Source organism: Lethenteron reissneri, chromosome 63 (assembly GCF_015708825.2).
Source record: "Lethenteron reissneri isolate LAM-NWPU_2019-01 chromosome 63, ASM1570882v1, whole genome shotgun sequence".
Classification (NCBI taxonomy): Eukaryota; Metazoa; Chordata; class Hyperoartia; order Petromyzontiformes; family Petromyzontidae; genus Lethenteron; species Lethenteron reissneri.
This window is the reverse complement of record NC_083841.1, coordinates 3,364,873-3,386,482: the sequence shown is the minus strand read 5'-3', so window position 1 is coordinate 3,386,482 and position 21,610 is coordinate 3,364,873. Positions and strand designations below refer to the sequence as shown.

Here is a 21,610-nt window from a genome sequence, read left to right as displayed (position 1 = left end):
GCACGGTGTACTGTCTGGAAAGTACCCACATGGCAAATTTCAAGTTTGTTGCATGTCGGGAAGTAGCTAAACATTTTGAGCAGACACGCATAATCACAACTTGGCCTTTTATGTATATGGAGACGAGATTTTTCTTTCGAAATCTACAATCGGCAACATGTGTTAGTGCAGAACGGCAGAGGGCAAGCAACGTTTACTGGCCAGAGTCGGCGCAGAGGGGATGTCGCAGCGGCGTGAACCTTCAGCGCACACGACTCGCCTCCCCGGAGGTCGCCGGGTTTGACTCCCATCTCCCGGCGTGGCAGAGTGAAGCAAACAGTGGAAGCGTCTCAAATGTGGAATCTTTATTCAGGCCGGAGGAATCCGATTAGCTGTGAAGCTCTTCGAAGCTCCGCAAAGCCTCTACGAAGCGTTTCGTCCGCCCAGCGGTGTCGATCGGTTCAAGCGCAGCGAGTGCGGTGGGGTAAGGAGTGGGTACTCCGAGCTCTTACGAGACGTCTTGCCAGCTTGGAAGAGTAGGCCAAATACCCTCTAGAGCTCCCTCTGGTGGATGCCCTTCTGCCAGCAGTGCCGTCACCGAGCATGCATGTGGGTATGGATGTTAAACTTCTTTCGCGCAGTACGTAGCTAACCGTGCTGATCGGAGTGTATAGTAGTGCAGTGTATAGTAGTATAGTGTGTAGTGGTGTATAGGAGTTTGTATTTATGTTTAACTTCTTTCGCACCGTACCAAGCCAACCATGCTAAATCGGAGGTGCGGTAAATCGGAGGTAATTGCAGGGCTGCGCCTTCACCTTCCGCACCGCCGCCAGTGCCAGCGCCGGTCCCCGACTTGAACCGAAAACGAAGTGAGCGTCAAAGTGCGACGTGGCGTGGGCGACGATTGCGAGTGCCGGGAAGGGAAGGGGGGCGCTGGACTGGCCGGTCTCTGCGCTGCGGGCAGCGTGTTCCACTTTTTAACAAAAAATTATCGTGAAAAAAAAACCCTCTCTCGAGTCCGAGCGTCCAGCTTCCTGCGAGGGCGCACGCAATGAACCACGGGGCCATCTGGACACGGCCTTGCGAGGAGGAAGGGCCCAGGATGCCACCCACCTGCGGTTAGACCGGGACACCAATGGGGGGGGAGATGTGGGGGAGACGTGGGTGAGACGAGGGGTGATGAGGGGTAGATGTGGGTGAGACGCGGGTGAGACGCGGGGGAGGCGTGGGTGAGACGAGGGGTGATGAGGGGTAGATGTGGGTGAGACGCGGGTGAGACGCGGGGGAGGCGTGGGTGAGACGAGGGGTGATGAGGGGTAGATGTGGGTGAGACGCGGGTGAGACGCGGGGGAGGCGTGGGTGAGACGAGGGGTGATGAGGGGTAGATGTGGGTGAGACGCGGGTGAGACGCGGGGGAGGCGCGGGTGAGACGAGGGGTGATGAGGGGGAGACGCGGGGGAGGCGTGGGGGAGATGGGGGAGAGACGAGAGGGAGATGTGTGGGGGAGATGGGGGGGGGGCGTGGGAGAGACGTGGGGGAGAAGTAGGGGCGATGAGGGGGAGGCATGGGGGAGATTCGGGGGGAGATGCGGGGGGAGGCGAGGGGGCGATGTGGAGGCGGGTGCAACCACAGGTCATCTATGATCGGCAGGTCGTGAGTGGTGTGGTCAAGTGAAGGTTATCGCGTGGGGAGCGGTGGTGCAGCGGTTAGCACGCTGAGCTACGAACCCAGTGACCTGAGTTCGATTCCCGCTCACGGCCAAAACCGGTGACGATTATCTAAACCGGGCCTTGGACCTCCCCTAGGTCGACTCGGCCTCAAATGAGTTACCCAGTGCTGTGGTGTGTATACATCGCCACTCGTGCGCTTTACGCTCTTGCGGCCCCTATCCCCCCCCCCATTAGCATGTGGTAGTATGGGGGAAAAGTCCCCCGTTATACCTTGTTTCGTTATACGTCGCAAGCTATCCAGTCCCCCAACCCCGACGTAGATCGGGGGGACCCCCCCCCCCACCTCGACCTGCCCGCGCGTCACACTCAACTGGCTGCCAGGCGTGGGCTCTGTCGAATTTTGCCGTTGTTGCAATCTTCGTCATTCCCACCGCTTTCAAGTTTGTCCGACACAGTACGAAACGGCGAACAAAAAACCGTCCTCCCGGTCAGGGGTGTCTCTCTCTCCAGGCTCCTCCGGCGGCTGCCCACCCCCCCCCCGCCCCGAGCGATCGATCGCAGGGCCTTTCCCAGAGGTCGCAAACGGGTTTTGATTCCTTACCCGTACCCGGCCGCACCAGGGTCGCAATTGGTTACCCGTACCCGTTCCCTACCCGTACCTGTACCCTACCCGAAATGAGTGACAAACGGTGACTCACCAGTGACTCACGCCCTACCCGTACCCGTACCCAGCTGGGTACGGGTAGCCGGGTATCGGGTAGGGTACGGGTATCGGGTACCCGATTGCGACCTCTGACCTCTCCTCTGCCTCTCTCCGCCGGTGGACGGCCGTGGGGCGACACGTCAGCGCAGAGACTTCCTCGGCGGCGAAGCCGATCCCCTTTCCAGATCTGGGACGAGTGATCCCCTCTGGTAGCGGTTCCATCTCCACCCCCGCCCCCCCCTCCCCCGCACAGACGAAGCGCCATCGGCCACAGTGCCCCCTTGTCTTCTCGTCTGCGTCTCTCTCTCGACGGGGGCAAACCTCGCGGAACACAAAGGGGCCACAGTCTTCGCCCCGGGACCTTCGCACGAGGGATCTGCGCTGTTGCTGTTGCCGCTGCCGCCGTGATTTCGTGCTCCCAGCGTGGGCGGGGGCGGCCTTGGGATCGGCTTTCCCCGGCCGGCCGCGGATGGCATCGGTGGCGAGTCGTATCGGGACCGGTCCCGTCGAACCCTCTCTGTCTCCGCTAACTCGTTACATCCGAGGGCCGCTGTCACCCTACGTCTGTTTCGTGCCAATTGTACCACGATTGGTCTGAAATAATATCCCCCGGGGTTAACTTGCGAGACGCGTGGGGGGCGGGGAGGGGTAATTATGTGAACGTTCGTTGATGGTTCTGCAATGATTTCCATTCTACTCCTTATTTTGTCGTGTGGCATTTCTGGGGATTGCAACAGATTACAAATTCACGTCGGGATTTTGACAGCCATTCGACTGCTTCGGGGGTAGCCGCGTGGCTTTGTTTCAGATCGCCGCTGATGCTTCCCATTTCTCACTGATGCTTCATCAGCGTAGCATTTCTTTCTTTTTAAATCCTTTATATTAGGTTCACTTGCTTGCTTGCTTGCGCGCTTACGACCGTGCAAATATTTCAGTCATCGAGCTGACATTTTGCACACAGACTCGTTGTGCGTGACAATTTATTTTCGTGAAAATTTTTTCCCAAAATTTTACACTTTTTAGGAATTTTTTTTTATTATCTTTAATTACCAATTGCTTAATGGTGCCAGGCAATCATCTGACCCGTAGGTGGCAGCCATCTCAAGCCAGAGGACGAGAGGACTCTAGCCGCCACGCATATAAAGGATTTATAGTGAAAAACTTTGTTTTTACGGGTTAATTTTTTAATGTTTCATTCGGCTTTTGTCATTTCTGTTACCCAGGCCCACACCACCCCCCCGCTCGGCACAAATGAGGCCCCCTGTCCCGGTCTCTTGAGCTGTCCCCGACTCGTTAAAACAGAAGTCAATTTGAGCTTCTGCTGCGAGACTGCCAGTCGCTCGTCACAGGAGCAAAGGCCAGCCAAACCAAGCCAAACCAAGCCAAGTCGTGGCTCCAGAATCCATCAGTCCATGCCGCGGGGTCCGCCCAGCCGCCACGCTTATCTCCTCCACCACATAATTGCAAAGCCAAGGCCCTCCTTTGAAACATATAAAAAAACATCTTTCAGCAGCTTCCCCCCCCACCCTGACCCTTATCTGTTCGAACATTACCCAAGCAAGCGGCCCCGTGGTCTTTACCCGAGCAGTGACGGTTCCGTGGGCTTGGCGGGGCATGCGTGTGTGGGGTGAGTGGGGTGCAGGGCTTGTGTGCATTAAATCCACCGGCAACAATGACCTTCGGTGTGTCAGTGTAGCAAGAACGTCGCTATGTTGTGTCGAACAGTAAGGCTGTTATGTGAGCGAGTGAGTCTGTTTGGTCGGGTGAGTGAGTAAGGTGGGTGAGTTGTGATTGGGTGGGTAAAAACACTAAACAGTTTTATTTACCAGGTAAAGCCCGCCGAACTGTAAAGCTCTTTTTTTCAGAAGTGACCTGGCCGCACATGATAGCTCAACCAAGTGGCTTATCGCGTGGACATTTAGGGCAGCCAAATATTCTGAACGCGTGACGTTGATTCTAAGCGTGGAGGGAAAAGCCCGAGGACTCCGGAGAAAAATTCACGCGACCACGGGGAGAGAGACACACGCAAACTCCAAACATATACAGCAGCAGGCGTCAGAGTCGGGGTCGAACCCACGACCTCCTGCACACCGGGCAAGGTGGATAACATCTCGCCACAGCGGGCGTATGCAAGTGGGCGAGTGAGTGGGGACTCCAAAACCATGGCCCCCCAATAACAAAATACCCATTCCCTCTCAGAAGAAACAACGTTGCAGAATATTGTTTCTCCCGAATATTGATACCTGCTTTTTTGATTGTAAACAAGTCTTTGGTGCCCCCTTGCTGCACCCCCACTACTCCATATGCCCGCCAATTGGGAGGCTCTGGGTATTCATACGTCCGTTGAACTTCTTTCGCACCGTACGTAGCCAACCGTGCTAATCGGAGGTGCGGGTGGGGAAGGGCAGCAAACTAAACACACTAAAAGCAGTTGTACAGAAATACGTTTTCAATCTCGACGATTATTTAAAAGTGCACGGCTCCAGTGGCTTAGTAATATCTAAAGGCAGAGCATTCCAGACGGCCGCAAAAGCGCGTCTGAAAGCACCGCGCGATGCGGTGACCCCCGCCTTTGTTCGACGGCTTAGCCAAAAGCCTGCTGCGAGGATGACCGGAGATTGAGTGACGATGGTTTATGCTCCTGGATGAGATCGGCAAGGGTATTGTGGTTCATTTGTCAAAAGGCAGAGCGTTCCAGACGGCCGCAAAAGCGCGTCTGAAAGCACCGCGCGATGCGGTGACCCCCGCCTTTGTTCGACGGCTTAGCCAAAAGCCGCTGCGAGGATGACCGGAGATTGAGTGATGATGGTTTATGCTCCTGGATGAGATCGGCAAGGTATTGTGGGTTCATTTGTGGCAAGCACTCAGCGTGTAATGAACGTGGCCTCGTAATGTTTTCGTTCGGCAACCGGAAGCCAATGCAGCTCGGCAAGCATCGGACAGACACGGTCGGTTCCTGGTAGGAGGTTGGCTCGGCCCACAATCTCTCACAGGTGGATAAAATAGCAACCGCTTTGTAGGGAACTTAACAGTGGGGTGCTATTATTGGTGAGATGTTAACTACCTCGCCTGCTATACAGGAGGTTGTGGGTTCGATCCCGACCCTGACGCCTGCTGTATATTTGAAGTTTGCGGTGTCTCTCTCTCCCTGTGGCCGCGTTGATTTTTCTCCAGGTGCCCTGGTTTTTCCCTCCCACGTTTAGACTCAACAGCGCACGTCTTAGAGTATCTGGCTGCTGTAACGTCCACGTGATGTCAAGCCTCTTAGTCGAGCTATCTTTTTGCGATAAGCCGGTCACTTCTGAAAAAAAGAACCAAATAGCTCAGTGGGGGTCTTGGCTGGTAAAATAAAAACATTTTTTTTACATTTTAGTTTTAGATTGCCATCGTGAGACACCTCTGCCCCACCCAGCACAGTAACGGGGAATTTCCACCACTCGTCCAGGGCTGTAAGCACGAGATAAGTGCCAACCCTCCCCCCCATCATGCCCATTAGAGAAGGAACTCACCACGGAGTCCCATGCGGACACAGAGACAAACGCCGCCCAAGCAGCCGAACGTTGCCCGCAACGGGCAGACAACCTCCGCATCACGTGATGTTTCTTTTCTTTTCCGGAAGATTTGCTGGTTTTTCCAGGATATTTCTGTTGCGCGTCGTCGCTTTAAGATGTTCTCCGTTCATATTTTGTTTGTTGCGGTTGCACCCGACTCAAGAGCCGCATGGCTCACAGGGCTAGTACCTAATCAATGAAACTTGAAAACTTGAAAACTTGAAAACTTGAAACGTAACCATTGCAACTGACCGTTGTTAAGGATTTTATTTAGGATTATATTCATTCAAGATCGACACTGGAGGATTTATCCACAAATCTGGCAGGTGCCTGATGATGCTGGATGTTGTAATTGCCGGCTAAACGTCACGGTTCACTCGAATTGTAGATGTTGTAGTGGGTTTACTCTCCAACACGCCATCGGTGTGCTGGACTAGCAACTAAATGACCACGTTTTGTTTACGCGACAAACCTCACGAATTGGTCGTGTCGGGTGGTGGCGGGTTTAACGACACACTTATACCATTGGAACCTCATTTGCCAGTATATTTTTTACTGGCAAATGAGGTTACAATGGTGTAAATGCTTACCCCGAGCTCTCATACTCTGATGGTGCATGGTCTTTGAGTTGTGCGCCTTTTGGCGTCATCTGGTCCAACACCATGTGAGACTAGGCTCTAAGGAAAGCTGTCTCGGGTGTGGACCAATCAACTTCAAGGACAGTGCATACATTATCATAGTTATGTTTTTTGTTTGCATTATGACTGCAGGTATTGTGGTCTATGTAAACATGACTCCTTGTAAAGACGTTGTCAGTTTTGTCGCCAGATAGAAGGGTAAAAAAACAATTATGACACATTTATATTTACGCGATCTCACCCAAGCGCCTCTGTTATGGATTATATTTATACGGGTCATACTTCACCATTGCGGTCAGTCGCGGGTTGTGGAAGGGGCCCCCCGGGGTGGGCAGTACGGGGTCAGGAGATCGCTCGCCACTGATGTTAGCCGTGGCCAGGAAGCGATCAGAGGGCTTGCCGCTCCACCGCTGAACGTGCGCTAAGGTTTGCACGCAATGGATCCTCGCAATGCACGACGTAGCGGCACGCATCTACGATTAGCACGGTTGGCTACAGAAGAAGTTCAACATACATACTATACACTACTGTGAGCTACAATTCACACTACACTTTATAATACATTACATTTCTACACATTACTATACACTACACTGTACACTACACTATACACTACTATACAATATGCACTACAATATACACTATGCACACTACGCTATACACTACACTTTACACTACACTACTATACACTACAATGCATTTCTATACATTACTATACACTACACTATACACTATACTCTACACTACACTATGCACACTACGCTATACACTACACTTTAAACTACAATACATTACTATACACTACACTATACACTACACTATACACTACTCTACACTACACTATACACTATGCACACCACGCTATACACTACACTTTACACAACAATACATTTCTATACATTACTATACACTACACTATACACTACTATACACTACAATATACACTATGCACACTACGTTATACACTACACTTTACACTACAGTACATTTCTATACATTACTATATACTATACTATACGCTACACTATACTCTACTCTACACTATACACTACACTATACACTACTCTACACTACAATATACACTATGCACACTACGCTATACACGACAATAAATTCCTATTCACACCACGACTAAACATTACACTATACACTACACCACTATACTCGATTGAACACACATTTTTTTTAGTTTAGTGTTGTTATCCTTCCCCCCCAGCACCTCCGATTTGCGCGGTCGGCTTAATAGTACATATGTAGAATTACATTTTAACACACGTGCGGATGAGTCATTACACCCACGGACAATGACATAAGAACGCGTGATTATGCTCAAGTGTGTGCTCAGTTTTTTTTTATGGAACGGAATCGTAATGTGTTACAATATTCCCAAAAGTGGTGGCTGCAGTTCGTGTTTTTCGTACATTATCTTCTTTATCAAAAAGGACGCGGGGGGGGGGGGGTGGAAGTCAAGGCGACGTGACATTTGCAATAACAATGAGTCATTCAAGGAACACTTCTCAGAACTGCGAGCCGTTTTGCAGCCCCAAGTGCATCGGCGGTTGACTGTCATCATCATCATCGCCATCATCATCGGCTGCGTGTACAGCACGCGGTCAGATTCTCACACAATGGCATGGCACGTGTTCGACCACTGGACCAAAGCCCCACGGTTGCGTTGCCACGGCCATTCGATGTACGCTGAACTTATTTCGCGCCGTGCGTAGACACAACCGCGCTAACCCGAGGTGCAGGGGAAGGTCAACAGGCAAAACGCAAAAAGCAGTTCTAAAGAAAGTAGTTTTTGTAAATCTGGATGTTTTGAAAGTGTCACTGCTCCCGGTGTCTTCCTAATATCGGAAGGGAAGAGCGTTCCAGACGGCCGCAGAAGCGCATCTGAAAGCGCCGCGCGACGTGCTGACCGCCGTCTTTGTTTGACGGCTCAGCCAAAAGCTTCTGCTGCTGCTGCTGCATCGAGGATGACCTGATTTCGGTTTTATTCCTCCTTGAAAGATCAACTTTTTTTTTCGTGTGCGTGCAACGAGCGCGAGCCCTATAACAGCGCTGCAATATCGATTTAAAGCTTTCGTGACTGCAGGGATTCATATTCTTGGTTCTTTCGGTAAAGTCACGTAGAAGGGAAATAATAAAATAATGAAAAAATTTCCAGCCAAAGTGCATCGGCGGCTGACGGCCGTCACTGTCGTCATCATCGGCTGCGTACAGCACGCGGTCAGATTCGCACACAATGGCATGGCCCGTGTTCGGGCACTGGACCGAAGAGAAATGATAAAATACCATTTTTTATTATTATTTCCCTTCTACGTGGCTTTACCGAAAGAACCAAGAATACAGCGCTGCAATAATTCGTTAGGCAAGCGGAAGCCGGAACCCGCGGTACACCCCTACCATGACAGACACGTGCCGGACGGGGAACTACCCCTTGGCCTCGAGCCCGTGCCCGACCGTTCTTGGCATGGCCACCGTGGCACTTGACGGTTCATTTCGTGGGCCCCACCGTCCCCTCTCGAGGTGGTACAGAGCACGGAGGTCGACGACACGTGTAGCGTCATCACAACCAGAATGTTCATTTGGACTGCGGCAGCAATCCGGTGAGCTGTAAAGCTCTTTTTTTTTCTTCATAGATGTCCGGTCGGGGCACGGGGTTAGAACGTTACAACAACAAACACACAAGAGGAGTGTAAAGTGCAAGAAAGGTAAACAAATCACTCAAACACATACAAATACAAATTCAACCATCCCCATCCTACCAGGCAAAGCCCACGGAGGTTGAAACTTTTGTTTCAAAAGCCACCTGGCCACAAATGACAGCTCAACAAAGTGGACTTATCGTGTTGGACATTCATAGCAGCAACATCGACCCGAATAGTCTCATGACTGGACCGCTGACGCGGAGGCTGACTGCGCACTCCTCGATTGAGCCATCGCCAGCTTGGCGAGGAGGAGCCGGAGACCGGGAAGCGATGGCGCCACCAGCGCCGTCCGTTGCACTTTGCACGGTGATCACCAAGAGGAAGAGGAAGAAGATGAAGACTTTCGATGTAAAGCTTTCGTGACTGCAGGGATTCATCTCCTTGGTTCTTTCGGTAAAGTCACGTAGAATGGTAATAATAAAATAATACAAATAAAACATAATGAAATAATTCTCACGACGTTTCGGCCACAACGCAAGCAGCCGTCCTCAGGTGAAGACCAGGTCTGTCGGGGAGACAGCGTCTGAATGAAACACGCTCCAAGCATGGTGCTGTTTCATTCAGACGCTGTCTCCCCGACAGACCTGGTCTTCACCTGAGGACGGCTGCTTGCGTTGTGGCCGAAACGTCGTGAGAATTATGTTATTATGTTTTATTTTATTATTTCAATTCTACGTGACTTTACCGAAAAAACCAAGGAGAAGATGAAGACTAAGAAGAATTTGCAGCAACTTTTCTCAATCCGCTGCTGGATGAGGGCCTCTCTCGATTCGGCGCCGGTCGTGTGCACGTCTGTGACACAAAGAGCTTCTCGGCTCATCGGATTTCTCCCAGTGTCAATAAACACGCTGATCCTGACTCTGGATGCTCACCGCTCCAGTCGGTCGCGAGTTTGATGCAGACCGGGAGGGATCGACGTCTTGGTATGATCATAGTTTACCGTACTTCTATGCTCCCACATCTCTGCCACCCACCACGCAGCGCTGTTTGGCGAGCACCTAATGAAGGCCGTCACGGCACACGAGGGGGTGGGTGGCCAGCACCACGCCCGGCCGCCTTTGTCTCCCCAGTGGCGATGTTTACTACACACTGTACCAGGTACTAATTTTGAGGCTGGGTCGATCTAGGGGAGGCCCAGGACCACACACACATTAACACAGATGCATTGATACACGCACGGTGACACATACACAGTAACACACACAAAGACAAAGATCCCCCGTATAGCCTTACCAGACTATAGGGGCAAGTGCTGTTCGCTAGCACCTACAAAGGCCGGAACGGCACACGAGGGGGTGGGTGGCCAGCGCCACGCCCGACCGCCTTTGTCTCCCCAGTGGCGATGTTCATACACCGCACCAGGTACTCATTTGACGCTGAGCCGACCTAGGGGAGGCCCAGGACCGGTTCAGATTAATCCCCACTGGTGTTTGCCGTGAGCGCGAATCGAACCCGGGTCGCCGGGTTCGTAGCGCAGCGTGGCGCTAACCGCTGCACCACCGCTCCCCACTGAGTGGAGCGGTGACGTCACCGCAGGCCTGGTGCCAGGCCAGGTGCATGGAGGTTTCAGTGCTACGGGATGGAGCAGGCGGACCACGTGGGGTGGAGCCGATGTGGTGGCATTCGCGGTACTGACTCCGATGGCCCTGGCATTCGGATCTCTCTCCCGGGTTAGCAAGTTCAAGTTCATGTATTAGGAATAGCCCTGTGAGCCATTCGGCTCTTGAATCGGGTGCAACCGCAACAAACAAAAAAACAAAAACACGAACAAAAAACATCTCAAAGTGATATATGTGACTTAAGTGCAAACAGAAAATCCAAGAAAAGACAGCAAAATATTGCAGAAAAAAAAAACACCGTACACCAACGCTGTGTGCAAAAATCCCAGTGGAGGGGTGGGGATGGCACCGCCGCGGAAACGGACATCACGGAGGATTGCCTCTTGAGAAGCCATCTCTTCGATTGGCGTCTGGTCCGCGCGCGGTGGAAGGGCAGCACTTTCCCCGCTGAGCCCTGCCGTACGAGAGCAAATTTAGCGCGACGGAGGTTGTTTTTGGCTTTGCTGCGCACGTGTGTGTGTGTGTGCGCAATTATTATTATTATTATTCACTGGATTGAGACCATCACCTCGCCCACACTTTAACTACAGGCCTCTGGAACGTGGGATTTGAACCCACAAGCCCATGCGGTGTCAGTTCAGCGCTCTGATCTTTCAGCCGCCCGGCCCCTCCCCGTGGACCCTGAACTTGACACCAGCAATGACCACGTCCTGACCCCGCTGAGTACTTTCTGGCATCTGTCGCAGCCAACTTGTCGGAGTCGCGTGGAATTGGGGTGCCACGGTGGCTATGGGATATTGACTACCTCGCCTGGTACACAGGAGGTCGTGGGTTCGATCTCAACCCTGATGCCTGCTGTATATTTACAGTTTGCGTGTCTCTCTCATCATCATCATTACCGTGGCTATGAGATGTTAACTACCTCGCCTGGTATACAGGAGGTCGTGGTTTTGATCCCGACCCTGACGCCTGCTGCTGTGTATTTGGGGCTTGCATGTCCCTCTCTCTCCCCGTGGTCGCTTGGATTTGACTCCGGGTCCTCCATGTTTTTTTCCCTCAACATTTAGAAACATCCGTTTGGAGTGTTTGGCTCCTGTGAATCTCCACATGATAAGCCACTTCACCGCGCTATCATTTGTGATTGCCAGGTGCCTTCTCATAAAGAGTCGCATAGCTCAGTGGGGCCTTATCTGTTAAAGAATTAAAAGTTCAGTTTTGGTTTTGGGGCCAGCGGATTTGGCCCCACGGATACCCATCGAGTCGAATCCACCGTCCCGCCTCCTGGGCTGCCCTGCTGAGATTTGCAAGTCACGGGACGCAGGGTACTTTGAAGTTCACCGCCTTTGGAGATTCTCCACGACCAGCTGTGGCAACAGCACGAAGCCGGAATGCGCCAGGGGGAGCAATCATCACGACGGGCCACGGAAGCCTTGCGAGCGCCTGCCCACACGGCGGTGGCCGGGGTCGGGGTCGATGGCCGGGGTTGGCGAAGATGGCCATGGTCCGTCCGCTGCTGGATGAATGTATCGACACGGCCGTCAGCATCTCTAGCGTAAAATTGCGTTGGGGGTTGGTGGGGGGGAAATGCATTTCTTTTTTTATTAATGAAAGAAACAATGAATGCACCTCTCCATGATAGAGGTTTTTGTTGGTTTAACATGCAGTCGGGCTTTCGGGAACAATATCATCCAGAAGAGGGGTTTTGTTGGGTTAGATCGCGTAAATATATAAATGTGTCGTTAAACCCGCCACCACCCGAAACAGCCAATTATTCTCGATTTGAAGTTTTTGTCACTGCAAGGATCCATACTCTTTGGTTCTTTCGGTAAAGTCACGTAGGTGAAAAAATAAAAAATATTTAAAAATTCACCTACGTGACTTTACCGAAAGAACCAAAGAGTAATAGCCATCTTCTTGGTTCTTTCGGTAAAGTCACGTAGAAGGGAAATAATAAAATAATAAAAATAAAACATAATAAAATACAATTCACACGACGTTTCGGCCACAACGCAAGCAGCCGTCCTCAGGTTAAATATACGCTGCCAAGCTTGGTGGTGTTCATTCAGATGCTGTCTTTCCGACAGACCTGTTCTTCACCTGAGGACGGCTGCTTGCGTTGTGGCCGAAACGTCGTGAGAATTGTATTTTATTATGTTTTATTTTTATTATTTTATTATTTCCCTTCCATGTGACTTTACCGAAAGAACCAATAAGATGAATCCCTGCAGTCACGAAAGCTTTAAATCGAAAAGTAACAGCCAATTAGTAATGTTTGTCACGTGAACAAAATTATTGACTCGCACAGCACACACCGGTGGTGCGTTGGAGACTAAACCCACCCACAGCAACATTGACAATCATCGTGCCGTGGCAGTTTCCACCGGTAAAGTCACAGCCTCGTCAGGCGACGGCCGGAATTGGATGCTGTGGAATGCGTTGGTTAAAAACCCCTTCACACCTCGGCCCGAGTTCATGACACCGGCCGAAGCAGTCGATTGGCGGGTGAAAGAGCAGGGCCCTTTTTGTACGCCAGCCCTAGCTCGCTCGCTCCACCATGCGCGTCCCTCACCGCCTCCTGTTGGCACCGAGATGGAAAAAGAAAAATTCGCAAATCCGAAAGAATAAAAACCACCGCGAACATTGAATGAGCCGAGAATGAATCCGGTTGGAGTGGAACCCAGGACGGCGCAAACCCAAGACGTCAAAAGGGAAGCAAGACGTCTTCGAAATCCGCCAAGGGTGGGTTTGCGGTCAGAAGGGGGAGAAAAATAAAATGTCAACAACGGCGATGGATCTCGGCCGGGGCGAACAGACGTCATCGTTTACGGAGGAATTTGGTTTCTCTGCCACTCGTCGGCAGTCATGGAGGAGGAGGAGGAGGGCGGCTTGGAATGTTTGTGGCATTCCCACGACGATTAACACCCGGGACCCAAGCCGTGCCGTGTCGAGCTTGTGTGTGTGTGTGTGCGTTGAACTTCTTTCGCTCCCGTAGGTAGACAAGCACGCTAATCGGAGGTGCGGGGGGGGGGGTAAACGACAACAAACTGAACGAACGAAGCAGTTCTAATGAAATGAGTGTATATTATTGGTACTTTCGGTAAAGTCACGTAGAAGGGAAACAATGAAATTAAAAAAATATAAAACAAAAGAAAAAAAAATACCTCGAACATTAATAGCCGAGAATATCAAACAATTTTGTTTTATATTTTTATTATTTTATTGTTTCGCTTCTACGTGACTTTACCGAAAGAACCAAGAATATGAATCCCTGCAGTCACGAAAGCTTTAAATCGAAAAGAAACGAGTGTGTCAATGTAGATGCTTTAAAAGTCGCTGAGCTCCCAGTGACTTCCTGATATATCGCAAGGGAAATCGCTCCAGACGGCCACGGAAGCGCATCCGAAAGCCCTGCTTTCGGATGAGGTGACGGCCCAAGACAGCCTTGCCGGCCGTCAGCTGACGCGGCTGCCGTACGGCCACACACGTGACCGCGCACACGCGTGTCACCGCGCACGCGAACGGACGCGCGTGATCGCCGCGTGAACGTGCTCGGCGTGGCGAGGCGGCTCCGCCACGGCCGGCTGAAGACGGCGGGCGCCGCACGGCCGCCGAGTTCGTCCCGGCCGCCGCCGGTAAGGGCCGCACGCACGCAAGCGTCACGCCGGGTGAACGTTCTTCGCGTGACGGGCGGCGTGTCGATGCCGACGGTCCTCAGCTGCGCGACGTCCACCGGCCCGGCTCTCCCTGCCGCTCGTTTCTGCTTCCTGTGTTCAGGTCGTTGTCCTTAACTAGTGTGAACTGATATTGTTGGTTCTTTCGGTAAAGTCACGTAGAAGGGAAGCTATGAAATAAGAAAAATCTAAAACAATAAAATTCTCACGACGTTATTTCAATTCTTTAGGACTACTTTTTGTGTTTAGTTTGTTATCCCTGCTTGCGCACCTCAAATTAGCAACGGTTGGCTACGTACGGTGCGATAAAAGTTCAACATAGGCAAAGATCCCCCGTATAGCCCTAACAGACTGTTGGGGCAAGTGGTGTTAGCGAGCACCTATGAAGGCTGGCACAGCACACGAGGCGGTGGGTGGCCAACACCACGCCCGGCCGCCTTTGTCTCCTCAGTGGCGATGTTTACACATCGCGCCAGTTACTCATTTGAGGCTGAGTCGACTGGGGGGGAGGCCCAGGACCGATTCAGAATATTGCCACTGGTGTTGGCCAGTGAGCGAGTATTACACTCGGGTCACCGGGTTCGCAGCGCAGCACGCTAACCTTCAACGCTGCCCGCACGCCACACTTTAACACACAACCACAACAACCCCCATTCACCGCCAAGTGGCCGTGACGTCCCCACGACGCTTGTGCCAGGCTACGTGCACTCTGAGGCCACGTGAAGTGTCGAATGCCCGCCGGCAGGAGGTCACGAGGCAGACCCAGTAGGTGCCGTGGGTTTGACTGACTGAGACGACTGGCCGATGCACCGCCTGTGCCCTCCTCCTATGCCAACTATACATCCACGGCACGGACACGTACACACGTACACACGCACACACGCACACACGCACACACGCACACACGCACACACGTACACACGTACACACGTACACACGTACACACGCACACACGTACACACGCACACACGCACACACATTCTCGGGCCCGGTGGCGTGGGTTCACACACCCACTAACGCGTGGCTGGAGTTTGCGTTCTTTTTTGTCGTAAAACAAACAAACGCGAGCCAGGAAGTCGGCTTGACCCTCAAGTTAATCTGTGTGTGACCTCGTGTTAAGCATTTACCGAGATTACACATTTATAGTTGGCAAGGCGGTGCCACCGGCCGTCATAATGCTTGGCACCACGATGGCTAGGAGATGTTAACTACCTCGCCTGGTATACAGGAGGTCGCGGGTTCAATCCCGACCCTGACGACGCCTGCTGTATATTTGGAGTTTGTGTGTTGACTCTTTTTCATCATCATCACGGTGGCTAGGAGATGTTAACTACTTCGCCTGGTGTACAGGAGGTCGCGGGTTCAATCCCGACCCTGACGACGCCTGCTGTATATTTGGAGTTTGTGTGTTGACTCTTTTTCATCATCATCACGGTGGCTAGGAGATGTTAACTACCTCGCCTGGTGTACAGGAGGTCGCGGGTTCAATCCCGACCCTAACGCCTGCTGTATATTAGGAGTTTGCGTGTCTCTCTCTCTCTCATCATCATCATGGTGGCTAGGAGATGTTAACTACCTCGCTCTGGTGTACAGGAGGTCGCGGGTTCAATCCCGACCCTGACGCCTGCTGCTGTATATTTGTAGTTTGCGTGTCTCTCTCTCTCATCATCATCACGGTGGCTAGGAGATGTTAACTACCTTGCCTGGTGTACAGGAGGTCGCGGGTTCAATCCCGACCCTGACGACGCCTGCTGTATATTTGGAGTTTGTGTGTTGACTCTTTTTCATCATCATCACGGTGGCTAGGAGATGTTAACTACCTCGCCTGGTGTACAGGAGGTCGCGGGTTCAATCCCGACCCTGACGACGCCTGCTGTATATTTGGAGTTTGTGTGTTGACTCTTTTTCATCATCATCACGGTGGCTAGGAGATGTTAACTACCTCGCCTGGTGTACAGGAGGTCGCGGGTTCAATCCCGACCCTAACGCCTGCTGTATATTAGGAGTTTGCGTGTCTCTCTCTCTCTCATAATCATCATGGTGGCTAGGAGATGTTAACTACCTCGCTCTGGTGTACAGGAGGTCGCGGGTTCAATCCCGACCCTGACGCCTGCTGCTGTATATTTGTAGTTTGCTTGTCTCTTTCTCTCATCATCATCACGGTGGCTAGGAGATGTTAACTACCTTGCCTGGTGTACAGGAGGTCGCGGGTTCAATCCCGACCCTAACGCCTGCTGTTTATTTGGAGTTTGCGTGTCTCTCTCTCCCCGTGGTGAGATGTTAACTACCTCGCCTGGTATACCGGAGGTCGCGGGTTCAATCCCGACCCTGATGCCTGCTGCTGTATACGCGGTTGGCTACGCGCTGCGCGAAAGAAGCCCTACACGCGTACAGCCGTACACGCCGAGCAAATGAAAACCCCGACTCCTACTACCGAGCAAAATAAAAAAAATTAATAATCGCATTTAGATATCATACCGAAACAAAAGAAAGCAGCGCAAACGACGGCGAAGAAATCCTCGCAGCAAAGAAACGTAGCCCACGATGGTTTACTGCCACATCCCACGGTGGTCTACTGCCACATCCCACGTGGTCTACTGCCACATCCCACGTGGTCTACTGCCACATCCCACGTGGTCTACTGCCACATCCCACGTGGTCTACTGCCACATCCCACGTGGTCTACTGCCACATCCCACGTGGTCTACTGCCACATCCCACGTGGTCTACTGCCACATCCCACGATGGTTTATTGCAACATCTCACGTGGTCTACTGCCACATCCCACGTGGTCTACTGCCACATCCCACGATGGTTTATTGCAACATCCCACGTGGTCTACTGCCACATCCCACGTGGTCTACTGCCACATCCCACGATGGTTTATTGCAACATCCCAGAGCGCAATCACCAACTTCCCAGCCAAGCCAGGCAACCTTCACAGGGGAGCGACAGCGGTGGCCGAGTTGCCAAGAAAGTTACGCAGAATTCCTAGCAAACGGGTCCAGTGGCCAAAAAGCGACTGCCTGTTCTTCTTGGTTCTTTCGGTAAAGTCACGTAGAAGGGAAATAATAAAATAATAAAAAATAAACATAATAAAATACAATTCTCACGACGTTTCGGCCACAACACAAGCAGCCGTCCTCAGGTGAAGACCAGGTCTGTCGGGGAGACAGTGTCAGACCTGGTCTTCACCTGAGGACGGCTGCTTGCGTTGTGGCCGAAACGTCGTGAGAACTATTTTATTATGTAAATGTTTTATTATTTTATTATTTCCATTCTACGTGACTTTACCGAAAGAACCAAGAAGATGACTCCCTGCAGTCACGAAAGCTTTAAATCGAAATTCGACTGCCTGTTATTCAGCGTACGCTTCGGATGAATGAACGAATAACAAAAGTAAGACTTGTTGAGTACTGCGCTATCGATATGCGTCCGGCAAACGTCATCGTAACTAATCGCCTGTCCCCCTCTCTCTCAGTCTCTCTCTCTGTGTGTCCGCTGGGGAGCCGGTAAAGCCCTCTGTACCAGCGTGGACGGCACCATCGTGGTGTTCACCTTGTGAAGCGCTCGCTCGTCACCGTGGCGTGCGCGATGACCACCACCACCACCACCACGTGACTTTTCTTTCATGTTGTGCGCGGTGCTTTTAGCGCCACGGCACGTCGATTTGTAGCGTTTATTTTCATTTGTGTTGCTGGTGACTTTGTGTGTTTCATATCGAAATCGCCTCCAGTGCTTTTGCTGCTGGCGGCAATAAAAGTTGTTTGAAAGTCAAAAGTCTAATTTTTGTCCCTCTCTCTCTGTGTGTCCCTCTCTCTCTGTCTCTCTCTCTGTCTCTCTCTGTTCCTCACTCTCTGTGTGTCCCTATCTCTCTCTGTCTCTCTCTCTGTCTCTCTCTCTCGCTCTGGACGCACGCTGGGCCGCAGATGTCAGCTCCGGGGAGTCCGCAGGGCGGAGGCGAGGAGAGATGCAGCACGCCGCTGCCCCAAGGCTGGCAGTGCTACATCAGCCCGCAGGGACAGAAGTACTACGTCAACACCTTCACGCACGGTGACCTCATTGCTACCACCACCGCTATTTGATTACTAATAGGGGTTTTCCCCTTTTTTCTGGCAACAAAACTGACACCTTTTGCAAGGAATCATGCTTACATTAACCACAATACTTGCAGTCAAATGCAAAAAAAAGTGTCAGTTTTGTTGCCAGAAAAAAGGGGAAAAACCCTATTAGTATATTTTGGTACTGGCAAAGAAGGTCCCATGATGTAGCCACTATTTGATTGTTAACTGGCTCTACTACCCGGCTTCGCCCCGGGACTTGGATTCTTGTCATGGATTAACACGCGGCCTACGCGGAGGGTGGGGGGAGGGGGGGGGGATGCGTGACGTCAGCAGGCACCCTGCGTGACGCTGCAGCATGCGGGTGACGTCACAGGTGTGTGACGTCACCCGTCACAGGTGTGACGTCACCGCTCACTTGTCTTGCAAAATATTACATCCATTATTGCGCCCCCCCCTCCCCCCCAAATACAAAAGTCTATTGTTATACTTTTTACATTGTGTACAGTCTGGAAGCTACCCACGTGCCAAATTTCAAGTTTTTTGCATGTCGGGAAGTATGCTAAACATTTCGAACATACACACGTTTTCACAAATTTCTCTTTTATATATATAGATGGGGGAAAAAACCTCTCCAATGGTATGCGACTGTGGGCCATCCAGAGCAGACCGTAGTCACAACGTATGTGGGTGGAGGGGGGGTTAATGAATGCATATGAATGACTACGGGTATCCATTGCCGTTTTAATAAAAAAATGTAAGTAAACTTTAATTTTTGTTGTTTACGTTTTCACCAAAGCGGCCGCTGTGGTGAAAGTTAGATTTCATTTGAACTCTCGGACTCCCGAAACGTTTCTCCGTCGCAAGCTGGCGCTCACCGCACCCCTCGTGAATCCCGCGTGTTACGATCGCGGCAGAAGACTTTAAACTCTGTCGCGGAAGTTTGCATTAAACTCAGGAAACAAACGGCTATTATGGGGATAATGTTAGCATTCATTGGGTGCTTGAATGCACCCGCTTCTTCACAGAGCCGGTGACATCTCATCTCAGGCATTCCGGGGGACGGCACCTCCTGACGGAGATTTAGAGAGGACGGAGAGATAAGAAAGGTCAGAGACAGAGACAGAGAGAGAGAGAGAGGTCAGAGACAGAGAGAGACAGAGAGAGACACAGAGAGACACAGAGAGACAGAGAGAGACAGAGAGACACAGAGAGAGACAGAGAGAGACAGAGACACAGGGACACAGGGACACAGAGAGAGAGAAACGCAGACGCAGAGACGCAGAGAGACGCAGAGAGACGCAGAGAGACGCAGAGAGACACAGGGACACACAGGGACACAGAGAGGCAGAGAGACGCAGACACGCAGGGACGCAGAGAGGCAGAGAGAGGCAGAGAGAGGCAGAGAGAGGCAGAGACGCAGGGAGAGAGACGGAGAGAGACGGAGAGACGGAGAGGCAGAGAGAAAGAGTGAATCATCATTGGGGGCTGCACGATGCACCATATGCACCATTGGGGCCCTAATACGAAGAATGTTGTTCGGTGAACAGCCCCTACACGGGCACGTAAACATTCACCAAAGTTGAAAGAAGCATTCTTCAAAGGAGTCGAATGTTTGCGAGATTACTGATTTCTATCAGGGCCACATCGTGTGCAACGTGCAGTCTCCAAATATTATTCACCGCCAACCCTGTGGCCTCTGTCTCATTTTTTTTCAGATGAAGAATTCCCATTGCCCTACCGAACTCAACATCACCTATGACCTATATTCTCCCAGCACCGTCGGTGGCTAGGAGATGTTAACTACCTCGCCTGGTATACAGGAGGTCGTGGGTTCGATCCCGACCCTGACTGCCTGCTGTATATTTGGAATTTGCGTGTCTCTCTCTCTGTCTTTCTGTGATGAGATGTTAACTGCCGCGCCTGGTATGCAGGAGGTCGTGGGTTCGATCCCGACCCTGACTGCCTGTTGTATATTTGGAGTTTGCGTGTCTCTCTCCGTGATGAGATGTTAACTACCTCGCCTGGTATACAGGAGGTCGTGAGTTCGATCCCGACCCTGACGCCTGCTGCTGCTGTATATTTGGAGTTTGCGGTCTCTCTCTCTCTCTCCGTGATGAGATGTTAACTACCTCTCCTGGTATACAGGAGGTCGTGGGTTCGATCCCGACCCTGACTGCCTGCTGTATATTTGGAGTTTGCGGTGTCTCTCTCTCTCTCTCCATGATGAGATGTTAACTACCTCGCCTGGTATGCAGGAGGTCGTGGGTTCGATCCCGACCCTGACTGCCTGCTGTATATTTGGAGTGTGCGTGTCTCTCTCTCTCCGTGATGAGATGTTAACTACCTCACCTGGTACGCAGAAGGTCGTGTGGATTTTTCTCCGGGTCCTCCGATTTTTTTCCTCCACGTTTAGAATCAACATCACGTGTTCTTAGAGTGCTCGGCTGCTAGGAATGTCCACGTGACGATGATCATCCTCTTCGTTGAGCTATCATAGTGATAGCCAGGCCGCTTCTGAAAAAAATCTACACAGCTCAGGGGGCCTTACCTGGTAAAATAAAAATTGTTCAGTTTCATCCTTTACAGAGGTTTTGTTTCTTGGGTTGAATCGCTTAAATATAAATGCATCTCGATTTAAAGCTTTCGTGATTGCAGGGATTCATCTTCTTGGTTCTTTCGGTAAAGTCACGTAGAAGGGAAATAATAAAATAATTCTCACGACGTTTCGACCACAACGCAAGCAGCCGTCCTCAGGTGAAGAACAGGTCTGTCGGATAGACGCTGTCTTTCTGAAACGTCGTGAGAATTGTATTTTATTATGTTTAATTTATTTTATTTTATTATTTCCCTTCTACGTGACTTTACCGAAAGAACCAAGAAGATATAAATGCATCGTTAAACCCGCCACCACCTGACACGGACAATTAGTAAGGTTTGTCACGTGAACACAACGTGCCAATTCGTTACTGGCACAGCAAAAACGGCGCGTTGGAGAGAAAACCCCACAACATTTACAATTCGAGCGCCGAGCCGTTTCGCCGGCAATTGCAACCGGCGTCGTGCA

At 51.4% G+C, this 21,610-nt stretch overlaps 1 protein-coding gene across 1 annotated transcript in view; it reads left to right on the top strand.

Annotated features, from left to right (window-relative positions):
- Positions 1-21,610, top strand: part of GAS7 (growth arrest specific 7) — a 101,366-nt gene that overhangs the window by 53,460 nt on the left and 26,296 nt on the right. The window contains exon 2 of the mRNA XM_061577120.1: positions 18,412-18,535. Within this exon, the coding sequence (XP_061433104.1) occupies positions 18,412-18,535 (124 nt within the window). The remainder of the gene's footprint in view (positions 1-18,411; positions 18,536-21,610) is intronic.